This window comes from Patagioenas fasciata, chromosome Z, assembly GCF_037038585.1.
Source record: "Patagioenas fasciata isolate bPatFas1 chromosome Z, bPatFas1.hap1, whole genome shotgun sequence".
In the NCBI taxonomy this organism is placed as follows: Eukaryota; Metazoa; Chordata; class Aves; order Columbiformes; family Columbidae; genus Patagioenas; species Patagioenas fasciata.
The window spans coordinates 82,328,834-82,354,347 of record NC_092560.1 but is presented as its reverse complement, the minus strand read 5'-3'; the positions used below and the strand labels follow the sequence as shown (position 1 = coordinate 82,354,347).

The 25,514-nt window shown below is 47.9% G+C and overlaps 1 protein-coding gene across 2 annotated transcripts in view; it reads right to left on the bottom strand.

Moving 5' to 3' along the window:
* Positions 1–19,947: 19,947 nt before the first annotated feature.
* The window catches only part of ARK2N (arkadia (RNF111) N-terminal like PKA signaling regulator 2N), a 45,693-nt gene continuing 40,126 nt past the window's right edge, over positions 19,948–25,514 (bottom strand). For both annotated transcript variants that reach the window (XM_071801825.1, XM_065860719.2), the window contains one exon: positions 19,948–22,916. In XM_071801825.1, the coding sequence (XP_071657926.1) occupies positions 22,727–22,916 (190 nt within the window). In that variant the 3' untranslated portion in view covers positions 19,948–22,726. The remainder of the gene's footprint in view (positions 22,917–25,514) is intronic.

Genomic DNA, 25,514 nt, shown 5'->3' with positions numbered 1-25,514 from the left:
TGGTGTGTGTGTTTTGTTTTGTTTTGTTTTGTTTTTCCTGATCTGATTTAAAACAGGGTCTCGGCAACCTGGATCTGTTTAACCCTTCCCCTCCCAGCCCCACAGCCTAAGGGCAGCAGCATGGGAAGGATTAACTTGATCCCCAGCAGCAGGGACAGCTGCCTGCACGTCCTCGCCGCCTTCTTCTCAGCTGTGATGTCCACCCAAAAGGCCTCTTTTGGGTAAGATTTCACACCATACGGAAAAAATCTCCGCTTTCCACTCATTTCTACCAGTAGCAAGAAATCATTTCGATAACCAAGGTACGATTCGCTTGAGCTCACGGTATTAAACACATCCCGCAATGGGACACTTCTTTGAGTGCTGAAAAGCCTGGGAGGTCTGATAGAATTAAAGAATCATAGAACAGTTTGGGTTGGAGGGAGCTTCTCAAGTCCCCAGTGCCACCCCTGCCATGAGCAGGGACATCTTCACCAGCTCAGGTTGCTCAGAGCCCCGTCCAGCCTGGCCTGGGATGTCTCCAGGGATGGTTCAGCCACCACCTCTCTGCCCAACCTGGGCCAGGCTCTCACCACCCTCAGAGACAACAATTCCTTCCTCATGTCCAGCCTGAATCTCCCTCCTTTAGTTTAAAACCATCACCGCTTGTCCTATCACAACAGGTCCTGCTCAAAAGTCTGTCCCCATCTTTCTCACAGGCCCCTTTGAAGTCCAGAAGGGTGCAATAAGGTCTCCTTGGAGCTTCTGTTCTCCAGCTGAACCCCCCAGCTCTCTCATCCTGTCCTCCCAGCAGAGCTGTTCCAGCCTCGGATCATTCCTGTGGCTCCTCTGGCCCCTCTCCAGCAGGTCCATGTGTGTCCTGTGCTGAGGACCCAGAGCTGGACCAGCACTGCAGGGGGGTCTCACCAGAGCAGGGCAGAGGGGCAGAGTCACCTCCTGACCTGCTACCCGCGCTTCTTTTAATAAAAGCCAAACATGACCAACCAAGGAGGGAATTCCACCTTGCCTCAGCTTGCCCGTCCCCACCATGATGGCTGCACGATGGGCCCCCGAGACCCTCCATGATGTCCACAGACCCTGCGAACACCTCGTTGTCCCCTCCACGGTCCCCCGAGACCATCGCTGGCCCTGGGCCATGGCTCCGGTTGCCTTTGACAGCTGTTCCCATGGCCCCGGCCCCACCGCCGCAGTTGTCACGGGCATTTCATGGGGCCGAGCGCTGGCTGCTGTTGTTTTTCATCCATGCATGCTCCCCCCAGGACACCCAATCTGCCAGTGGGGATTTGTGTGTCACACAGATGTCGCAGGCACAGGTTGATGTTAAAATTAGCCCTCAGCTTCCTCCTGCCCACATGGCCAGTGCCTGTTGGTGTGTCCACAATGCAGCTTTTGGGGTCCCAGCACCCCGCTGTTTGGGGCATCCTCTCGCTTTTACCCCAAGCCCTCTTTAAAAATTTGAACCATGGAATTATCCTTCAACGTGGTATTTCCATCACACGTTTCTTTCAATGTTTCCAGCCCCATGGATGCCACAAAGGTACCTATGGAACAGATGTTTTGGGGATGCAGGGTGCTGGGGCCGCCTCACTGCTTGGTCGACCACCAGGATGACCGTGAGCCAGCACTGGGCCCTTGTGGCCAGGAAGGCCAATGGTACCTGGGGTGGGTTAGAAGGGGGTGGTCAGTAGGTCAGAGAGGTTCTCCTGCCCCTCTGCTCTGCCCTGGGGAGACCACACCTGGAATCTTGTGTCCAGTTGTGGCCCCTCAGCTCCAGAAGGACAGGGAACTGCTGCAGAGAGTCCAGCGCAGCCACCAAGATGCTGAAGGGAGTGGAGCATCTCCCGGGTGAGGAAAGGCTGAGGGAGCTGGGGCTCTGGAGCTGGAGGAGACTGAGGGCTGACTCATTCATGGTTACAGATATAGAAAGGGTGAGTGTCAGGAGGATGGAGCCAGGCTCTTCTCGGTGGAAAACAATGATAGGACAAGGGGTAATGGATACAAACTGGGACACAAGAGGTTCCACTTAAATTTGAGAAGAAACTTCTTCATGGTGAGGGTGCAGAGCCTGGCCCAGGCTGCCCAGGGAGGTTGTGGAGTCTCCTTCTCTGCAGACATTCAAACCCGCCTGGACACCTTCCTGTGGAACCTCAGCTGGGTGTTCCTGCTCCATGGGGGGATTGCACTGGATGAGCTTCCCAGGTCCCTTCCAACCCCTCACATTCTGTGTGATTCTGTGTCTGTGTGTGTGGTCCCACATGGAAGGTTTCTCCCCTTGGCCAGGCACACACAGAGGATTTTTAAGAAAAATAAACACGATACAGAGCAGTTGAGAAGTGCTGGGGCACATGTGGCACATCAGCCACCATCAGCCACCGTCATTGTTCATTTCCAGACCATTTCACTACCTACCCACCTCAAAGCCCTAGGTAGTTTTGAGGTAATTTCACCTTCTCTGCAAAACTGAGCTGGGTGAAATCCTTTGAAAAGTCAGGATGGGATCAGAAGGCTCAAAACCTGGTGAGCCAGCATCCTGCAGACTTGGGGTGTTTTTGGCCAGCCTCTGGGACAGCAGAAAAGCCCCCATGAAGGACTTTTTCTGGCGGTTTTGAAGCTCAAGGTGGATGTCTGGCAGCCCCAGCAGCCATTTGATGGCAGGATGGAGAGCGATGGCATTGATGGCATTAAAAGATCTGATACCTTGCTCCTGATGGGGATGACACAGTTAGATGGCATGGTCTCTTTTCTAGAAGATGATCTGAACCTTTGGTTGTTCTCTGATCTCCATCTGCTCTTCGGATAATGATTTCCGTGATGTCAGTGGTGATACAACCATGGCACGGCCATGGATGGGTCTTTGGTGGTTCTTCTAGTGGTGATGGGTCTTACAAACCCCATGAAGAGGAAAATGTTTGGGGTTTTGAGCACCTCAAGTCTTAGACAGGGGGAGAGAAAGGGCCCTTTGGGCTTGAGAGACCAGCGCCAAAGATGAAAACCTACGGGGAAACGTGAAGGTGGAGAAATTAAAGGCAAAATAGCACAAATGAAGAATGGGTAGAGAAAAGGTGAAAAGGGACGAGAGATGTCAACCCAAACAAAGGTGAGAAGAGAGAAAGTGGGGCACTCCCCTTTCATGGAAGGGCTCTATTTGAGGTTTATTTATGCTGATGCTTCGTCTGTGCTTGTTTTACACCTTTGTTTTCTGCCTCCCTGTGATTTTATCTCTTTTGCCTTTTACCCCATTTATTTTTTTTTCTGTTCTCCAAAAAAAAAAGAAGTGAGGTAGAGAAAATCATTGTGCACTTACTTGAAATTAAAATGAAACATTTTAACATTTAGTGGGGAGAAAATAATATGGGGAGGAAATGTGCGAAAACCTCATATCCAAAGAGCAGCAATTTGGGAGGTGTGGAAGAAAACTGTGTCCCTATTTTGCCAAAGCAGATTTTGGATACATGGCCAGGGATTTTGTCTGGATGAAAACAGGAGCTCTTTTTTCCCCTTCCATTGAAAATAGGGATTTTTGGGGGCTCACATCTGCTCAGGGGGATCCCTAGCTCATTTAAGAGTGATCGCAATTTATTTCAGCAAAGGGGGACAAGGGGTTGCAATGCCCACATTTACACCTCATAATTTTGCTTGTCCTTTTTCTGACAGGTGGTGAATTTTGCTACACGGGAATGGGCGATGTTTCGCTGCAGTGAGTTCAGGGTGGGATATTTGGGATGACTGAATTATTCCTTGGAATTGCAATTCTGAGCGCGCATCCTCAGCTCTGACCCTCTGCCTCCCTGCAGAGATGGGGATTTAAGGTATTTCACATCACCCTGTTTCAAGAAGAATGGCCCCACATTTATCCCTTTTGCTCCATCCTGGCCATACTTTTGGGGAGCAGGGTTTTTGTTGTGTTTTCCTCCGTGGTCCCCAGGTGCTCTCCCCATCCCAGCATCCCACCAGCTCCCAGGAAAAAACAAAAATAATCTGTTTTGGGGGGCTTTTTTGTTGGTTTTTTCACATCCTTCACAGCCTTTTTGCCTGTTTTTGGGGGCACTTTCCCCGGTTCTGGGGGATGCAACAGAGGGTGCGATCGCATCCCCGAGCGCGTATCCTCCGGCTTTGGTGCCATCTAGTGCCTTCCCATGGGCTGCTCCCAGCCTGGGCTCTCCAAGATAAAATGCATCAATAAATGCCAAATTGCATCAAAAAATCATTATTATTACCTCATTTGCAGCTGCTGACAACCCTAACCTCCACCCTTATATCATGTACACCCGCGCCCAGCTTTTCCATGGGGTTGGGAACCATGAATTAAGGGGATTCCTCTCTGGCGCATGGGCAAGGGGGGAAAGTGGATGTAGAGCTAATTTTGAGAAGTTTTCCAAGCATTTTAAGAGTTTTGCTATACCCTCGCACAAGCTGTGAGTGCTGGTCCAGGGCAAGACCTCATGTTGGCCATGGAAGGATGGGGGATCTCAGCATCACCCCTGTGAAAACTTGGCTGTTGCATGTGGCTGCTTAGTGGGGTATAAAATGATATAATAACACTTTTTTGGCTGGAAGGGATCTCAGACCCTCCTGGAAAACATGCTCCCTGCCTTGTGTTGTGCCCTGGTGGGACTGCTTTAAAAATTACCCTAATTCTTCTTCTTAATGAGCAGCTGGAGGAAGAAGAGGTTGTGCAAGGAGCTGGTTGTTCCACAGCTCCAAGGAGGATGGGGGTTTTAATGGCCTGGGGCTGTTTCAGCAGCATCGCAGCCACGGAATCATAGAATCACAGAAGGGTTTGGGGTGAAGGGACCTTCCCAGCTCCCCCAGTGCCCCCCCTGCCATGAGCAGGGACATCTTCACCAGCTCAGGTTGCTCAGAGCCCCGTCCAGCCTGGCCTGGGATGTCTCCAGGGATGGTTCAGCCACCACCTCTCTGCCCAACCTGGGCCAGGCTCTCACCACCCTCAGGGACAACAGTTTCTTCCTCATGTCCAGCCTGAATCTCCCTTCTTTAGTTTAAAACCATCACCCCTTCACAGTATCACAGTATCACAGTATCACAGTATGTTTGGGATTGGAAGGGACCTCAAAAGATCATCTAGTCCAATCCCCCTGCTGGAGCAGGAACGCCTAGGTGAGGTCACACAGGAATGTGTCCAGGCGGGCTTTGAATGTCTCTCTGGCTTCTCTCTTTAAGCCAGTTTGCAACCCACCTCACTACTCTATTGTCGAGACCACACCTCCTCAATTTAGCTGTGAGGATGCTGTGAGGGACTGTGTCAAAGGCTTTACTGAAGTCAAGGTAGACCACATCCACTGCTCTGCCATCATCCATCCACCTTGTTACATTCTCATAAAAGGCTATGAGGTTGGTCAAGCATGACTTACCCTTGGTAAAGCCATGCTGACTGCCCCTAATGACCCTCTTATCCCTGATGTGCCTTGAGATGGCACCAAGGATAAGCTGTTCCATTACTTTCCCAGGGACAGAGGTGAGGCTGACCGGTCTATAATTACCCGGGTCCTCCTTCTTGCCCTTTTTAAAGACTGGAGTGACATTTGCTTTCCTCCAATCCTCGGGCACCTCTCCCGTTTCCCAAGACTTGGCAAAAATGATGGATAGCGGTCTAGCAATGACTTCAGCCAGCTCCCTCAGCACCCGTGGATGCATCCCATCTGGACCCATGGATTTATGGACGTCCAGACTACTTAATTGTTCCCTAACCCAGTCCTCATCGACTAAAGCAAACTCCTCCATTAACCTGGCTTCATCCGGGGTCTCAGGGGTACAGGGTTCCCCAGGACATCCTCCAGCGGAGTAGACAGAGACAAAGGCGGCATTCAGCAATTCTGCCTTCTCTGTGTCTTCTGCCACCAGGGCACCCACCTCATTCATCAGTGGGCCTACATTGCCTCTGGTATTAGTTTTATCTGCTATGTATTTGAAAAAGTTCTTCTTGCTGTCCTTGACCCCTCTCGCCAGCTGTAATTCTAAGGAGGCCTTGGCTACCCTAGCTGCCTTCCTGCATCCTCTAACAGCAGCCTTATATTCCTCCCAAGTGGCCAGTCCCTGCTTCCATGACCTGTAAACTCGCCTCTTCTGCTTGAGCATACCCAACAGATCCCTATTCAACCACACAGGCCTTCTGGCTCCCTTCCTTGACTTCCTTGTCCTATCACAACTGGCCCTGCTCAAAAGTCTGTCCCCATCTTTCTCACAGGCCCCTTTGAAGTCCAGAAAGGTGCACTAAGGTCTCCCCAGAGCTTCTCTTCTCCAGCTGAACACCCCAGCTCTCTCATCCTGTCCTCCCAGCAGAGCTGTTCCAGCCTCGGATCATTCCTGTGGCTCCTCTGGCCCCTCTCCAGCAGGTCCATGTGTGTCCTGTGCTGAGGACCCAGAGCTGGACCAGCACTGCAGGGGGGTCTCACCAGAGCGGGTCCTCAGACAGTCTCAGGAGGTGTGGAGGACAGCCAGGTGCGCGCCAGGGAATCATCCTCCTTTATGCAATGGAGGAGACGAAGTAAACAGCATTTTCAGCTTGCCAAGTCTTGTCCGAGACATGCTGCGAGCTGCCTGTTGAACTTATCCCTCCTTTTATTAGAGTTTAATCACTATGTTTTGTCTTCTGCTCTGGATGTCTTAAACCTCCATCCTGCTCCTCACCTTCCAGCCATTGACTTCCAATGGCTTGAATCAGCCCTGGGTTATCACAAAGACCACCTGCACCCATCTGCCCACCCCTGTGGGGGACAGTGGTCTTCAAAACTAGGGGGAACCCACCCTCACTGATGGAAATGAGATGGGAAAAATAAAACCCAACTGAATGAAGAGCGATATCGAGGCTGGTTCTCTGTCTCCGTGCAGCAGCAAAGGGACAGCACGCTGTCCTGTCCTTTAATCACATCCCAGGCACCTTGTGTCGGGGTCTGAGGTGGTGGCATGGGCTTGGTGGCCCAAGGGGAGTCCAAGGGCTGTATTAGGAGTTTGTGGTGCTCATCATCAGTGATACATCTACAACTCACCCACGGCAAAAGTGAGTGCATCAGCACAAGTAAGCACTTAGTCTCAATTATTCAAGGGAAGGCATCTGCTTACTCACTCCAGCCTGAGTAATGGTGATCATTTGAGCAGCTTCACACATCCCCTGGAGCCAACAGACACCAAAACGCCACAAGACTGTGTGAGGTGTTAAGGGGTGGGTTGAGTGTCTGGTTATTTTGTATGTCCTGGGGTCATCGGAGTAAAACCCCACCTGGCCCTGAGTTCCTGAGGAAGGTTGTACCATATTTTTATATCTCAAGTCATCATCGCTACAGAAAGTGGCAGAAAAATGCAGTTCACAACTTGATCGTGAACTTGGCGTTCTTGCATTATTAAGAGTTTCCATCCACAAACAGTCTGTGCCGATTGCTTCAAAGGGATTGATGGTTTTCTCCACGGCATAGGTCAGGGTGATGATGCTCTGTGCTTCCTCCAACACCTCACCCACCCTCACCCCTGAGCCCGGGATGATGATAAGAGACCTCGGCAGTCTGGAGACCAAAACCTTCAAAGAACAGGAGGACACAAGGAAATGGAATGGAGTTGGGTCAGGGGAAGTTTAGATGGGACGTTAGGAAAAGGTTCACAGTATCACAATATGTTTGGGATTGGAAGGAACCTCAAAAGCTCATCCAGTGCAATCCCCCCATGGAGCAGGAACACCCAGCTGAGGTTCCACAGGAAGGGGTCCAGGCGGGTTTGAATGTCTGCAGAGAAGGAGACTCCACAACCTCCCTGGGCAGCCTGGGCCAGGCTCTGACACCCTCACTGAGAAAAAGTTTCTTCTCAAATTTAAGTGGAACCTCTTGTGTTCCAGCTTGATCCCATTGCCCCTTGTCCTATCATTGTTTGCCACTGAGAAGAGCCTGGCTCCGTCCTCCTGACACTCACCCTTTATATATTTATAAACATTAATAAGGTCACCTCTCAGTCTCCTCTTCCCCAAACTAAAGAGCCCCAGCTCCCTCAGCCTTTCTTCATAAGGGAGATGCTCCACTCCCTTCAGCATCTTTGTTGCCCTACGGTGGACCCTCTCCAGCAGTTCCCTGTCCTTCTTGAACGGAGGGGCCCAGAACTGGACACAATATTCTAGATGGGCGGAGTAGAGGGGCAGGAGGACCTCTCTGACCTACTGACCACCCCCCTTGTAATACACCCCAGGATGCCATTGGCCTTCCTGGCCACAAGGGCCCAGTGCTGGCTCATGGTCATCCTGTTGTCCACCAAGACCCCCAAGTCCCTTTCCCCTACACTGCTCTCTAATACGTAATTTCCCAACCTATACTGGAACCTGGGGTTGTTCCTGCCCAGATGCAGGACTCTACACTTGGCCTTGTTAAATTTCATCAGGTTATTCCCCGTCCAACTCTCCAGCCTGTCCAGGTCTCTGGATGGCAGCACAGCCTCTGGCGTGTCAGCCACTCCTCCCAGCTTGGTGTCACCAGCAAACTTGCTGATAGTACACTCAATTCCCTCGTCTAAATCGTTAATGAATATATCGAATAATATTGGCCCCAGTACTGACCCCTGAGGCACTCCACTAGATACTGGCCTCCAACTAGACTCCACACCATTGACCACCACTCTCTGGCTTCTCTCTTTAAGCCAGTTTGCAACCCACCTCACTACTCTATTGTCTAGGCCACACTTCCTCAACTTAGCTGTGAAGATGATGGGGGAGACTGTGTCAAAGGCTTTACTGAAGTCAAGGTAGACCACATCCACCGCTCTGCCATCATCCATCCACCTTGTTACATTCTCATAAAAGGCTATGAGGTTGGTCAAGCATGACTTACCCTTGGTAGAGCCATGCTGACTGCCCCTAATGACCCTCTTATCTTTGCTATACCTTGAGATGACACCAAGCATAAGCTGTTCCATCACTTTCCCAGGGACAGAGGTGAGGCTGAATGGTCTATAGTTACCCGGGTCCTCCCTTTTACCCTTTTTGAAGACTGGAGTGACATTTGCTTTCCTCCAATCCTCGGGCACCTCTCGTTTTTCCCAAGACTTGGCAAAGATGATGGAGAGCGGTCCAGCAATGACTTCAGCCAGTTCCCTCAGCACTCGCGGATGCATCCCATCTGGACCCATGGATTTATGGATGTCCAGACTATTTAATTGCTCCCTAACCCAGTCCTCATTGACTAAAGCAAACTCCTTCATTGACCTGGCTTCATCTGGGGTCTCAGGGGATAGACACCTACAACAGTATCACCCCTGCCAGCCTCCCCTTGATCCTGACCCATACACTCTCAACTCACTCCTCATCCGCTCCTGGGCAGAATTTAGTACATTGCAGTTGCTCTCTCACATAGAGAGCAGCTCCACCACCACGCCTGGCTGGCCTGTCTTTCCTGAAAAGGGCATAGCCATCCATGACCACATTCCAGTCATGTGAACTGTCCCACCACGTTTCTGTAATTGCCACCAGATCATAATCTCCCGACCGAACATAGGATTCTAACTCCTCCTGCTTATTCCCCATGCTGCGCGCATTGGTGTACAGGCATTTCAGGGAGTGAGCAGAGCACACCAATTTCTCCCTAGGGGCATAGGAGGCCACCCTGTCCTCATCAGTTCTAGAATGCTGCCCCACTGGGAGAAGCCCAGCTACAACCCCATCCCCCTAGTTGAAAGCTCTCCAAATGAGCCCAGCTAATTCCTGCCCCAGCCTCCTTTTGCCCCTGTGAGATAAACCTTCACTGAGGTTCTTCACTGAGAGGCTGGTCAATCACTGCAACAGGCTTCCCAGGGAAGTGGTCATGGCACCAAGGCTGTCGGAGCACAAGGAGCATCTGGACAATGCTTTTAGAATCACAGAATCATTTTGGTTGGAAAAGACCCTCGAGATCATGGAGTCCAACCATTAACATCACACTATCACTAAACCATGTCCCTAAGAACCCCATCTACACATCTGTTCAACCCTTCCAGGGATGGTGATTCCACCACTGCCCTGGGCAGCCTGTTCCAATGCCTGGCAGTCCTTTCCAGGAAGAAATTATTCCTCATATCCAATGGCCACAGTGCTGGGACAGAAAGATGTAGCACATCTCATGCCAATCAATCTAAAATACTGATTTACCCCAAGGAGACAACTTCGTGAATCACAGTGGCAGCAATGGAAGGGAGAGGGTTGTCCCAAGGCAGGAGGCTGGAGTCCTCCATCAGAACAAAAATATTTCCTGCTCTTCCTCCTGTTGGACAAGCTATTGAGCCAGGAGCTGGATGGAAGAGGAGATGAAAATGGTTCATCTTCCCTCCAGCTGCTGCTCTGATCTTCATGGAGACACTGAGCAGTTCCATGCCTAAGAGGGATTGAAGACTCATAGAATCATTTTGCTTGAAAGAGAGCCTCAAGATCATGGAGTCCAACCATTAACCCAACATTGTCACCAAACCATGTCCCTAAACAGGGGTGTCAAACTCATTTTAGTCACATGGTTTAATTTTAGGTAGTCTTGTGAGGAGCAGGGTGTTGCACTTGATGATCCTTATGGATCCCTTCCAACTCAAGGTATTCTACGATTCCATGTTTGCTGAGTATATACGTTGCTTCCCCTACACGCTCCTGGCTCCTGGATTATTTTGTTACTTCGGGCACTTTTTTTAATGAGAGGTATTTGGAAGGTTGGTTCAGCAGAGCACAGGAGTGGAGACATTTCTACAAGCTGATGCTCCCACGTCTGATTGTTCACCAGAATTTTGTCCATGTAATCTCTGTCCTTTCCCTGTCCAGAGCCAAAACCAGGTCAGTGGAGAGCTTTGGTCTTTCCACAGACTGAGGGTGAGCTCCCATCACTGCCTGTCCAGCCTAATGCTCAGTATAAGACTGGAAATGTGGCACTAACAATCCAAGAAAAGACCCAGCATGCATAAAGAACCACCAGATACAAAAATTATTTTATGAAATACCCAAACCTGTGTTTTTTCCTCCTTGGGATGCACCTCATAAACAGACAGGTCCTATCTCAAATGTTCGCTGAGAAAATCAGAGACCATCCCCACCAGAGATGCATTTACACGCCGATGTTTTGGCCGCATCGCTCCACCGTGCTGGAGATGACACTTCTGCCCAGGGGCTGGGGATCTCTTATTAATGTTTACAAATATGCAAAGGGTGAGTGTCAGGAGGATGGAGCCAGGCTCTTCTGGGTGACAACCAGTGATAGAACAAGGGGCAATGGGTACAAACTGGAACACAAAAGGTTCCACTTTTAAATTTGAGAAGAAACTTATTCATGGTGAGGGTGTCAGAGCCTGGCCCAGGCTGCCCAGGGAGGCTGTGGAGTCTCCTTCTCTGCAGACATTCAAACCCGCCTGGACACCTTCCTGTGGAACCTCAGCTGGGTGTTCCTGCTCCATGGGGGGATTGCACTGGATGAGCTTTCCAGGGCCCTTCAACCCCTGACATTCTGTGATTCTGCAATTCTATGATCTCCTCCAGAGGCAAGAGGCCAAGCTGGAGCAGTTGTGGAGTCACCACCATCAGATGTCCCACTCCCGTGTGTCCCATCACTGGTACCCTGCATTGTGAGGATGCTTCCATCATTCCTTGCATCCCTGCAACCCAATGGGAAGCTGAGCAAGTGCCATCCCTCATCTTCAAGAGCCAACCCCGACCGCTCAGAAGAACCGCGCTTTGCCCAGGTCTATTGTTTAACCCACATCACCACTTATTTAAGTGCAAAATGACTGTTGTGGGGTGTACTTCACTCTTGTTGCTCTGAGCGATGCAGGGACGAGGAGGGGGTGTCCTCTCGGGACAGGAGAAGAAGGGAATCCCAGCCAAGGAGGTGGTTTCCAGCACATCGCTGCGTTGTGGAGGATTTCGCCTTGACTCTTCACGCAGATGACGGATCCCATTAGAGCTGTGAAACGTTAGCAGACGGGGAGCGTTAGAGATGTCAGAAAATAGATCCGAGGCCCTCAGCTGGTGATTTGTAAGTGGCAGAGCTCCTGCGAGAGGTGTTTTTATCCGGTGGTTTTGCCGCACGCCGTCCAGGGAAAGTGTGAATAAATGCGCCTGAGTGAGAAGTGTAATCGTGGAAAAGCAAGAAAATTACCCTTTCATGACTGTCTGTCATATCCTGTGCCAGGTAAGATGAGCTTTGAGTGAGAACACATAGTACAAGTGACACGTTTCCCATTAGGGTCTTGAAAGCATTACTCCAGCCCAAACACCTCTGACTTGAAAGCTCCTCTTTGGGTTTAGAGGACACTGCAGTTTGTAACACCATGGATAAACATCTGCTTCCTATCTACAGCCCCAGAGCGGGGACCCACGCTGCCAAATGGGGCACAGAGGGCTACAGTTGTAACACATGGGGAAAAACCAAGAGTATTTTAGGATGCAGATAATTAAATCTGCTGGCGGTAACATTGGTGAAGATGCACGTCCAAGTAAACAATGGAAAGTCACTGTTTTTATGAGTGGCTTTTTCAGATAGAGTTGGAAATTTCTACTAGAAAGCGCTGGTCGCAGGGTTGTGTAGCAGAACTGCCAATGCTGGAAGACACCGATGAGGTTGATGAGCTGGGGTGATGGACGCGATGTGACTTTGGAGTTCGGTGATGTCAAGTTTAAGGCAGACACACGACAAGAGAAGCAATGGGGAGGGTCTGAGTGTCCGTGTACCTGCTCATGGCAGGGTTTGGACCGAATGACCCTTGAAGGTCCCTTCCAACACAAACCATTCTGTTATTCTACAATCATTTCCAAAGGGTATTTATGAATGAGGAGTTGTAAGGATTCTCAGGAATGCATTTATACTTTTCACAAACTCCCTGGTATCAATACCCGGAGGGGCTGGATCCTCATCTGATGTTAATTTCAATAAAAGGAGGGCGTTCACCTTCTTTTGCTCCAAAGACCAAAGTTATGGAGCAAAGTTATAGGTTTTGTCTGTCGCAAGTTTGCATTTTGCCGGAGGTCTGCTCCTTTCCTTTGCAGGTAGGAGGGAAACTGCATCCCTGTGATGCTCTGGAGAGGAAGCCACAGACGACGACCCTAAATGGGAGAGGGAAAAACAAGTTGTATTTCAGCGAAAGGAGGGCACCATTTACAGATTGTCCAGGGACCTGGGGGACTAATCCACTTCATAAACCCTTCCAGTTCCCATTTTAAGGCAGACAAACTAAATCTTCGGCCACAAAATTAACACTGGGGAAAGCAGTAAAAAAAAATATCAAACCAGTTTGGGTAGTTTTTTTGCCTGTTCTCATGTCACCCCAGAAATGACAATTCCCACGGACTAAAGTGGCTCCTACATCAAAGCGAAGCGTCCTGAGCCACGAGGGGTGCGCTGGGTGCCGCGGGAGACATTTCGAGCTTTCTATTCCGCATATCCCCAAATCTAAATGCTCCAGGTGCCTCTTGGTGACGGAGGAACAAATGTTCAGTATGTACATCAGATGTCCTCGCCCCACGTTGTCACAGGTGAGTGATTTAGGGCCCTGTTTGCTGCAGAGTTTTGTTTAAGTCACTCAAGGCAAAGCGTGACTTAAAGCTCGGTGGCAGGTTTGCTGTTATGTAAAGCAGGGAGGAAACAAGCCAAGCCAAATCCTGCTCACCTCCCATCGCCTCTGGATCCCAAGACTCATGAAGCAAACTCCAAAGTTCACAGAAATAAGTCATTTAAAGGAGTAGAATAGCGGGAGGGCTGGCTCGAGCTGGTGGCTGCGCAGGGGTCCCAGCCAAGCACGGAAAATCCTGCGTTCTTATATTATTTACCTGTTTCTCGCACCATGATTCAGTCCAATGGCAATATTTGAGTTGAGGGTCTTCTTTTAGTTTAGCTGTAGATATTGTTTATAGTCCATAGCCTTGCAGGCGTTGTTTGGTCTGAATGAATCCTTTTCTTCTTAGCGAAGTGCAGAGCAGGCCCTGTTTTGCTGATGCCCATAATGTCTTCACATTAGCCCTGAAATCATCATTTTCTTCCCCGTCGATTCCGTTTTTCCCAGCAAAGTGAACTAGACCGCATCTCATGGATGTTCAGCGTAGTCTGTAGTTGCTTTTGGTAACTATGAGCAGAACTTTACAGCACACAGCCTACTAAGTATTATAACATGAAGCAGGAAGTATATTAAAAATCACAGAATCACACAGAATCCCAAAATGTCAGGGATTGGAAGGGCCCTGGAAAGCTCATCCAGTGCAATCCCCCCATGGAGCAGGAACACCCAGCTGAGGTTCCACAGGAAGGTGTCCAGGCGGGTTTGAATGTCTGCAGAGAAGGAGACTCCACAACCTCCCTGGGCAGCCTGGGCCAGGCTCTGCCACCCTCACCAGGAACAAGTTTCTTCTCAAATTTAAGTGGAACCTTTTGTGTTCCAGTTTGAACCCATTACCCCTTGTCCTATCACTGGTTGTCACCCAGAAGAGCCTGGCTCCATCCTCCTGACACTCACCCTTTATATATTTATAAACATGAATGAGGTCACCTCTCAGTCTCCTCTTCCCCAAACTAAAGAGCCCCAGCTCCCTCAGCCTTTCCTCACCCGGGAGATGCTCCACTCCCTTCAGCATCTTGGTGGCTGCGCTGGACTCTCCAGCAGTTCCCTGTCCTTCTGGAGCTGAGGGGCCACAACTGGACACAAGATTCCAGGTGTGGTCTCCCCAGGGCAGAGCAGAGGGGCAGGAGAACCTCTCTGACCTACTGACCACCCCCTTCTAACCCACCCCAGGTACCATTGGCCTTCCTGGCCACAAGGGCCCAGTGCTGGCTCATGCTCACCCTGCTGGGTGACCCCCAGGTCCCTTTCCCCTACACTGCTCTCTAATAGGTCATTCCCCAGCTTATACTGGAACCACTTATACTGGAATCAGCCTTACAATTCTAAGTGATTTATTCTATTCAGTATGCATTTATTTAAGGTGAATGACTGATGTGGAACTCGAACTGGGCTCATCCAGTGATGTGTGAGTAGTAAAATAAAAACCATTGCCACACAGCCTGTTCATCAGAGAGAGCTCGAAGCGGGCTCACCCAGGCTGTCGTATTTATAAAATAAAGTAGTTGTCTTGTAGTCAAACTGCACACAGTGGGAAAGGTCTGTACAAGACCCTCTACACCTGCTGCTTTTTGGTGTTCGGTTGCTGTTCTGCTGCCTTAGAACCACACAACGTCCTGAGTTGGAAGGACCCACAAGAATCATTGAGTCCAACCTGATATTGAAGTGCTGGAGCGGGTCCAGAGAAGAGCAACAAGACTGGGGAAGGGACTTGAGCACAAGCCCTATGGGGAGAGGCTGAGGGAGCTGGGCTTGTTCAGTCTGGAGCAGAGGAGGCTTAGAGGTGAGCTCAGCACTCTCTAGAACGACCTGAAGGGCAGTTCTAGCCAGGGGGGATTGGGCTCTTCTCCCAGGCATTCAGCAATAGGACAAGGGGGCTTAAATTTAAGTTTAGGTTGGAGATTAGAAAGCAATTCTGTGCAGAGAGAGTGATCAGGCATTGGAATGGCTGCCCAGGGAGGTGCTGGACTCGTCGGTCCTGGAGGTTTTTAAGCTGAGATTGGCCATGGCACTTAGTGCCATGATCTGGTCAATGGACTGGAGTTGGACCAAGGGTTGGACTGGATGATCTCTGAGGGCTTTTCCAACCCAGTCCATTCTGTGATTCTGTGAACCTCCCCTGGCGCATCTTCCTGCCATTTCCTTGAATAGAAACACTCGAAGGCTTTTCCAATGGCTCTTGGACATCCTCTGTGCCTGATGCCAAAAATGCATCTCGTCCTAGTGGTTTCTTTTCCTGAAAGAGTCATCTTCGTATGCTGACATGGACCACAGGGATCAACGTTGCGGTTTGAAATGGAGGGACAAGTACATGGGTGATTTCTGCACAACACGGGGACATTCATTCTTGGCAACACAAAAAGGAGGGGTTTTTAATCTTGCATTTGATTAAAAAGAAATACCTGATCAGCCACAGAAATCCACTTTCGAGGTCTTAAATCCTGACTGGTGCTGTACTCTGGCATCTTCACCCAGGACACCAAATGGGCTGTGCAAGCAGAGGTTCGGATGTGACAGCGTGGTCACCAACATGAGAGTGTTCAAGAGGATGAAAGTTTGTGAAGAACTTGGAATTCTGCATGATAAAATGTGGTGTGATTGTTAGGCATATTATAAGGGATGTAATTCCCAACTATCAAATGCACGTTTCTTTAATCATGTGCATACGGGCCCACTTGGCTTCAGTCAGCCCAGTTCATTCTCTCATGGAGTGGCAGCGCTGTTACCTCGTGCCCCTGTGTCATAAATACGTGGCATATCGTAGGCCAGTGGTAAAGAGTCCAATCGGTTGATAAATCGCTTGGTTTAAGTGTTAAATTAATATTACCTCTATACAGTGTTAACATGCATGCAAACTTGTGTCAAGCGAATAGCTTCAGTAATATAAAATGTCATTATTGATTGCGCTGCTGGGAATTCCTCATGCCGAACAGGGAGTCTTTGCCTAGATGTGTACCAGATAAAACGACTGCAAGTAACAAGCGTGATACTGTCAGAGCCAACAAAATCACAACTGGACGAAGCATTAGATTAAAAATTCTCATTGTGGTCGGTGACCACCTGAACAAGGTCGCCCACTGATAATATTTTCCACTCGCCTTCGGTCCTGCCAGATCACGATGTACTTTCAGCAGCGATATCATGATCTATTGTACCTTCATCTTAGAGCAATCTGCGAAACCAAGACTAAATATGCTGTTTTTGTCAGGGTGTGCTGGACAGGCTACCCCGTTAGGAGTAAGGGAGAATGGCTCGCGCACTAATTCTGCGCTTCGCACCACTGCTTTGATCTTTACCTGCAGGAATCTCAAGGGTGGATGATAAGGCGCCTTCACGACTCTTTCACAGGCCCGTTATCTAAGCGCAGAGGTTATTCTTGTGATATATCTGTTTCGCCACAGCACAGCTGCAGTTGCTTGAGTGTATTCACAGTTCTCCATCATTTTTGCGCTGTTCCCACCCATCCCACCCCTCGCTCAAGAGACGTTTCTGCTGGGCTGGCAAAGCTGGAGATGTTAATTTGGGCTTGCGGGATGCAGCACAGAGCACTTCACAGAGGCACACAGTAAACATACAGAAAAAGGAACAAACCTATCTGTACAATAATGCTTTAAATCAGGTATCCCATTCGTCTTGTCAAGGAGTTAAACGAGTTATTCAGCCGGGCATTATCAGGAGATTGTTCCACTTGATGCATTAAGTCCTGAAGATGTTAAATGTCGCGTTCCACGCTGGCTGGTTCATCAGTTGTGTTGGAGCAGCATGTGCCTTCTAAATCAAAGCAGCTTTTACAGCCATGACCAACACAGACTGGAAAGTGGTGGTTTGTGCTTTTTCAGACTGAACTTCAATGCGATGTTGCGTTCTCGACACCGGTAACACTGTCCCGGTGCTGTCTCTTCTATTTACTGAAGATGCCTGAAATGCAACATCTCTAGAATCTGATGTAAGCAAAGGATGTAAAATAAGACAAGTCTGGGTACAGTCTCTGGAGTTACTATATGAATTTAATAGTCTGTGGTCCCGCTTCACCATCCATTGGTGTGATTAATTCAATTTCCCCTTACTTAGCCCTGTATCCACAGCAGTGTGTGTACATTGCCGCCCCTTAGACCGGGCAGGGGCCAATATAATCAGCCTGCTGAGTATTCAAGGCCCACGGACCCCGTTTTATCTTTCCCCATGGCCTATGCAACTCCCTTAAATGTAACTCTGTACGGGCAGCGCAATGATGTGTGCATTTCAGAGTATGAAACAGCAAAGGGGTGATTGTGAGCCATGTCCCAAGCGTGTGCAGGGATAAAACTTCTCCAGCGCCCTAAAAATCCCCAAAAAGCATGTAATTGTTTAACCGCAGCTGGTGCAGAAGACTGCCGGACTGTTTGCCGTAGCTTACCTGGTATATTTCTCTAATATGTCCATGTCAAACTAGTCCTAAAAATAGTTCAGTAGCACTAGGGCCCTGTGTTTTAGTCAGGTTAAGCTGCCCAGCTTTAGTCCTGTAAGTGCATTTTCAATTTCTTTTTGTGATGCTGGTGTAATCAATAGATCATCAATATAATTGCAAACAGTAACAGTATCACAGTATCACAGTATGTTTGGGATTGGAAGGGCCCTGGAAAGCTCATCCAGTGCAATCCCCCCATGGAGCAGGAACACCCAGCTGAGGTTCCACAGGAAGGTGTCCAGGCGGGTTTGAATGTCTGCAGAGAAGGAGACTCCACAACCTCCCTGGGCAGCCTGGGCCAGGCTCTGACACCCTCACCAGGAACAAGTTTCTTCTCAAATTTAAGTGGAACCTCCTGTGTTCCAGTTTGTAGCCATTGCCCCTTGTCCTATCATTGTTTGCCACCGAGAAGAGCCTGGCTCCATCCTCATGGCACTCACCCTTTATATATTTATAAACATTAATAAGGTCAGCCCTCTGTCTCCTCCAAACTAAAGAGCCCCAGCTCCCTCAGCCTTTCCTCACACGGGAGATGCTCCACTCCCTTCAGCATCTTGGTGGCTGCGCTGGACTCTCTCCAGCAGTTCCCTGTCCTTCTGGAACTGAGGGGCCACAACTGGACACAATATTCCAGGTGTGGTCTCCCCAGGGCAGAGCAGAGGGGCAGGAGAACCTCTCTGACCTACTGACCACCCCCTTCTAACCCACCCCAGGTACCATTGGCCTTCCTGGCCACAAGGGCCCAGTGCTGGCTCATGCTCACCCTGCTGTCCCCAGGACCCCAGGTCCCTTTCCCCTACACTGCTCTCTAATATGTAATTTCCCAACCTATACTGGAACCTGGGGTTGTTCCTGCCCAGATTCAGGACTCTACACTTGCCCTTATTAAATTTCATCAGGTTATTCCCCGCCCAACTCTCCAGCCTGTCCAGGTCTCTGGATGGCAGCACAGCCTCTGGCGTGTCAGCCACTCCTCCCTGGCCACAGTGCTATATTAGCATTTGGTGGCAAATGGAGGGGTTGTATTTTTATCCCCAAAGCAATATTTGGAAAGCACGTTGCTTTTCCTGCCAGGTGAAGGAAAACGGGTCCTGCACTGAGCATGAACACCCGCACCGAACTCAGGGCGCTGCTCTCCCCTGTGGGACAGAGATGAAATAAAACCCAAGTGTGGCGTCCACCTCCACAACCACCACCCGAACGTGTGTTTTCCAGCTCCACAGAAGCCAAGAACTCGGTGGGGCTGAAAGGCCAGCTCGCTGCACCCTCAACATCCATCTCGACATTTAGAATACACAGGTAAATGTCTCTTCTTGTTTGCAACGCAGAGCCTTCACGCATGGTAAAAACATCAGAACTAAAGCAAATTCCCCTAAGTGGCTGGAAACCTAATGGATATCATAATTATTTCTATGTTGGCTATAAGAAGGCAAGCAGTAGGACCCTTAGTTTAGCACAGTGCAGGTGTACTTACTGTTCTTTTTATTAGAAACAATTTCTTCCCCAAAGGGCTGTGGGGCATTGGAACAGGCTGCCCAGGGCAGTGCTGGAGTCACGATCCCTGGAGGGGTTGAAATACACACAGATGAGGTTCTCAGGGACATGGGGCAGCATCAGGGGTGGGTTATGGTTGGACTCGATGATCTTGAGGGTCTTTTCCAAGCGAAATGATTCTGTGATTGTGCAGAACGCTATGGGCAGCGGCCACTCCTCCCCTGCACCCGCATCCCCACCAGCGCTGCAGGCAGGAGCCGCCCCGGCCTCGGAGATTAAAGCTTCTGGGTCAGCAAAACACATTTACACCCTGGATATCCAAAATTAAATGTGTTACGGCAGGAGCGGTGCTGAAATTGGGCAGTTGTAGCTCATTCCGGGTGCTGAAGGCTTTATTCGGGAGATGTGAGATACAGGAGACTGAATCAAAGTGGAGAAAAAAGATCCCGAACAAAGTGATATTGTTTAAATAATACACTCTATTTTATTTTGTCTTAAAATAGTTTAACCTTTATGCTACAGACTTGTTTCAAAAAACAGAAGGTCTCATCTTGCACCAAAAATATATATATTTTTTATATATATATAACACTCTGTTTTATTATTATTTTTTCTCCAAAGACCATTAAATACTAGATGGAAAAAAAACGAGAACTAAATAACGAGTGTCGAGAAGAATCGCGTTGGTTAACTAAAGTCGCACGTTTTCAACATTTATATTCTAAGCAATGATTTGTCTTCACTACAGAAGATTCCAAGTTCACACTCCAGCAATTCAGGAACTGCTAAACCATGAGGGGCTCGATCCAATGCATCAGGCCCCAAGTGCATTGGTTCTTGGCCATACAATGGCTAACGTTTCTCTTTCCTGCTGAGAAGAGCAAAACTGTCCAGGCACCTTTTGCTCTATTTAAAAAAAAAAACAAAAAAAACAAAAATAAAAATTTAAAAAATACAAAAAAAAAAATAAGAACACTTCCTAGCTATCCAGTGATTGCGGCTTTCAGACCACTACCCTTTCGAATTTGTTAAGATAAAATATGTAGTGTTTTAAATAAAAGAAAACCTGGTTCAGACTACAACACATGAATCATTTAAACAAACACAGTGCACAACTGGAGGAAGTTTGGTTAGGACGCAGTCGTTTTCATATATACATGGAAGTCACATCATATACAAACTGAAAAACAAGAGAGTTGGTTTGCATTTCTTTTTTTCATGGAAGGACTACAAATGGGTCCCTGCAGCTTCTTCTTCAAAACTGTTCTTTAAAATAACAAAAAAAAAAAAAGAGACTTTGTGAAACAGGACAAAAAAAGCAGCCGCACCAAACCACCGTTCCGAAATTACCTTTGCATCCCGCTGAAATGACGGCTCGAGCTGCGTGGTTTGAACACCAGGGCAAAAGGCGCTACTGATATAGATGCTATAGGGGCTTTTCCCAGTGCGCGCGCTGCTCCCTCCCTCCCGCCCCCGCGGAAATAAATCAGTCGCTATAAGCACCACATACATTTCTCTGGCCATGCAATACACTGATGTTCTGTGTTTTAGAAAGCTGGAAATTGGGACGTTAATCCCTTACCTAGTTGTTCTTTGAAGCGCGGTCATAACCGTTCTGCTCGTCAAAGGAAAAGCTGTTTGTTACTAACTATACCAACGCTGCTGTGCTTTGTTTTTGCTTTTTCAAGTTATGTGACAACATAGGCGATTTTAATTTACTTTTGCCCACGGATAAAATTGCTGGAAGCCAAATAAACTTAGAAACTGCTCAACACAGAGAGAAAACAGAACTTCCCATGTCCTGACTACCTCCTGCTCGGCCTTAAATGGGAAAAAATCTGACGACAGAACTGTACAAAATTCCCACTACAAACATTTTGAATACAAAGGAATATTTTAATAGCACAATAGACGTTTAAAGTGAATACCATCTTGCTAAAGTCTAATCTTTGGTTTTTGCCTCGAGAAAGGCTCAGAATGACAGATGAGGGGCAGGAACTTCCATATACGCTACAGAAACTACGGCCGGCTAAAGCAAGTAGTCCTGCTGGATTTTGGTAAATATTCTGGCAGAAAGTATTTGCTGGATCATAACCCTAAAAACGAGGATAAGAGACATGATCTAAAGCCAGGAAAACGGTGCGGATCTATTTTTTTTAAAAAGAAAATTAAAAATAAAAAGAGATCACAACCCTAGTCCCTGATCCTGCAACATCTTTGAGGGCAGTTGTACAGTTTTAAGCACTTGAATGGCCCCGTGAGTTTCAGCGACAGAACATCGCGCATTTGCTGAAGTGCTTTGCCAGACTGGGCTTTGCAAGTTGTTTCGGTTTGTTTTTCTTTTTTTGAGATGTTTTCGAGATGTGAATGAAGCAAATAAGCAACAGTAGAGACAAGGAGTACAAGCAAAATGTTTCGTTTCTCTCCTTCTGCGACTCCAGGCAAGACTTGGATACAGGTAAAAAAGTTCGGCCATATTTAAAAAGGAGAGGGATGCTGGGCCTTTTTACTTTACCTCATTTTCTTGTGCTTTTGCAGTAATCAGCTGCTTGTAAGTCACTACTATGACTATTTTAAACACTAACAAGCTCTGGGAAATGTTCAGTGAAACACAGTAGTCAAGTAGAGAGAAGACTCAGCACTGAAAAGAGTGTAAACTATAAATTATATGGAAAACAAAAACTTTAATTAAAAGCTGTTCAGTGCATACGTTATGGGCCGTTTGTATTAGACAGTCCCTCCTGCTGGTAACGCAACCAAATCAGCTTGAGCGTAAAAACTCTTGGCCCAGTTTTCAGAAGTGTTGAATACCCCCAAGTTCCACTGAAATCAGTGAGGACACAGCATTTCTCAAAATCACTGATGCTCACACAGCAAAACACTAACGTCTACTAAGAAAAATCAATATGCTGATAAATTAAAAACGTCCTGAAGTTGGAGGTGGGAAAGGGTGGGAGGACGTAAGTTTGCACACAGTTGTTTCTTCAGATTGACACACACACAAGTTAGTGACCCTAGATGTGTTTGAAATTTGGGTTTTAACTCTGGGAGGAATCCTCCTCGGAGAAGGCAAAAACACTTGAAATGATAGTGAAATTATATTATATTCTTACAGAAGTGAAAAGCTTAATGAGTTTGAATTTTGCAACGCCAGGAACCGGGCTTCCAAAGCTGAAGCTTTAACAACGTGTGCCACCAAGGGGGAGGAAGGGGTGGGGACAGACAGACAGCGACACCACGTTACAGTAGATATTTGCGCCTGGTGTCCTCATCCAAAGTGAGGTCTACAACTTCTGGGGGTGAGGACCAGTTCTGCTGGGGGGTCACAGCTGTCCATGGTTGGGTTTGCTGGGCGTTGATGTACTGGGAGCCCGCGCCGTGCTTCCAGGAGGACACGCTCTGGATCACACCTCCCCTGGGATGCACGCACCTGCGGCGACAGAAAACACACAAAGGGATTAAAGCAGCTATCGAATTCGGGCAGTTTGTCACTTTGGCATCTCATTAACAGGTCCCACTCCAAAATGTCCCCATTTATTTTCCATTTGTCGACTCGGTGACATCTCAAATTCCCAGTAACAAAGCTGAGACCAAACTTAAAAGTTCAGGGTGGTGATGGTGCAGATTAAATTATTTTTAAGAACCGAATTCTGCCAGTGGGTGCAAAATGCAAGCATTTCTATGCACATATCCCTATGGCAGAATCACAGAATCCCAGAATGTGAGGGATTGGAAGGGACCTGGAAAGCTCATCCAGTGCAATCCCCCCATGGAGCAGGAACACCCAGCTGAGGTTCCACAGGAAGGGGTCCAGGCGGGTTTGAATGTCTGCAGAGAAGGAGACTCCACAACCTCCCTGGGCAGCCTGGGCCAGGCTCTGACACCCTCACCAGGAACAAGTTTCTTCTCATATATAAGGGGCAGCTCCTGTGTTCCAGTTTGTACCCATTACCCCTTGTCCTATCACTGGTTGTCACCCAGAAGAGCCTGGCTCCATCCTCCTGACACTCACTCTTTATTTATCTGTAAACACGAATGAGGTCACCCCCCAGTCTCCTCTTCTCCAGCTCCAGAGCCCCAGCTCCCTCAGCCTTTCCTCACACGGGAGATGCTCCACTCCCTTCAGCATCTTGGTGGCTGCGCTGGACTCTCTCCAGCAGTTCCCTGTCCTTCTGGAACTGAGGGGCCACAACTGGACACAATATTCCAGGTGTGGTCTCCCCAGGGCAGAGCAGAGGGGCAGGAGAACCTCTCTGACCGACTGACCACCCCCTTCTAACCCACCCCAGGTACCATTGGCCTTCCTGGCCACAAGGGCCCAGTGCTGGTTCATGCTCACCCTGCTGTCCCCAGGACCCCCAGGTCCCTTTCCCCTATGCTGCTCTCTAATAGGTCATTCCCCAACTCATACTGGAACCTGGGGTTGTTCCTGCCCAGATACAAGACTCTACACATTTGCACGGATTCCAAGGATCTAGAAAAACTCTCCTCATCACTTGTAGTACTATGCATTATTCAGAAGCAGTCTCCTGAGAGCAGCTTTACCCACCGGACTTTTAAAGAGAAAAAAACGAGACAAAGAGAAAAAGCTATCTTTCCATATGAAATGATACTTTCATTATAATAATTACAAGAACCATCTTGTAACTACCTTATTACAGCCATTACGCTTGATTTTCCTTTGGTCTTCTAACTAAAAACCATAAACATGCTGAGAAGTGCTTGCTGATAACAGTACAGCCACACTTCAGCAAGACATTTAAGCTTTCGGTGATTATAGTCAACGAGACTAAATCATGTATTTAAAGATAAGCACACAGCCAAGTGCCTTGCTCAAGTGAGGTACATATCTACTTATTTGCACTGTATTTTTACCCATTATATTCATAATAGATGTGTGACGATTTAAGTACAAGCTAATAATAATTAGGAAAAAAGGAAACAAAGTAAAAGACAGACTAATTTTGTTATAGGATGAAGTGATGACAGGAATCTACTGGAGTCTTTAAGGCGGTCACTACCTGTCCAGCTGTAAATCTTACACAAGTGTAAGAAGAACTCTACACCCACTGCTCCAGAAGCTGTTTTGCTGTTCGTAGCACTGGTGGTGGCTGAAGCTGCTCCCAGTCTGGCTGCTGTGGGGGACCTGTTCTTGTTTCTTTCATTACGAAGGCATGTGTACCATATTTTAGGAACCCAGGTTTTCTACGCTGGTCAAATATCCCTGACATTTATGTTTTATTTGTTTTAAAGTAGCGTAATTTATTTCTCCCCAGAACTACTTTGGTTATGCTCATCTCTATTGTCTATGGTTAAAGAGTTTCACAAAAGAGAATTAAAAAAAATCTCATTCCCTGAGCTCTAACTTCTCTGAATATAAATGCCTCATTTCCTTCTCAGATACACTGCTTAGTTTTGGATGTGATGTTCAGAATGACTTTTTATTACTACCTCAGTCTTGAAAAATACACACTTAAAGTACACATCTACAAAGAATTAGAAATAAAAGGCTGGGACTCTAACAAATGCAGGCATTTTTTTTTACTTACAGCTTTCTTTTCAGATTAAATATTTTTAAGCATAACAAGGAAAGCTCATAGCCAAAGTAAACTAAATACAATGTTTGGTCTCAGGGACTATGGTCCATCGTTCTGATACAGAACAGTCCTCAATGCTTAGGCAAAGCTAATGCTAATTTTCCCCCTGAAGATGACAAAAAGCAAGCTATAAATTATCCCCTAGAAATGATATCTCGCAGGAATAAAAGTGTTTATCCTCGAAGAAGCCACACAAGCAGCCAACAGCAAAACATTCAAACATGAGCTGAGGGAACACGCTTTCCAATCTGTAGCTAAGGGAAGACGCCACGTAAAGGCAACTAAAAGAGTAGGTGAAAATAAAACCAGGCGGGCAAAAGAGGAAGACTGTTTTATACGCATTAATGATTAAAAAAGATGGACAAAAATTAAATAAACTGAAAAACGTGACTTGGTGTCCTAAGTAGATGCTAAGTAATATTCCAATGATG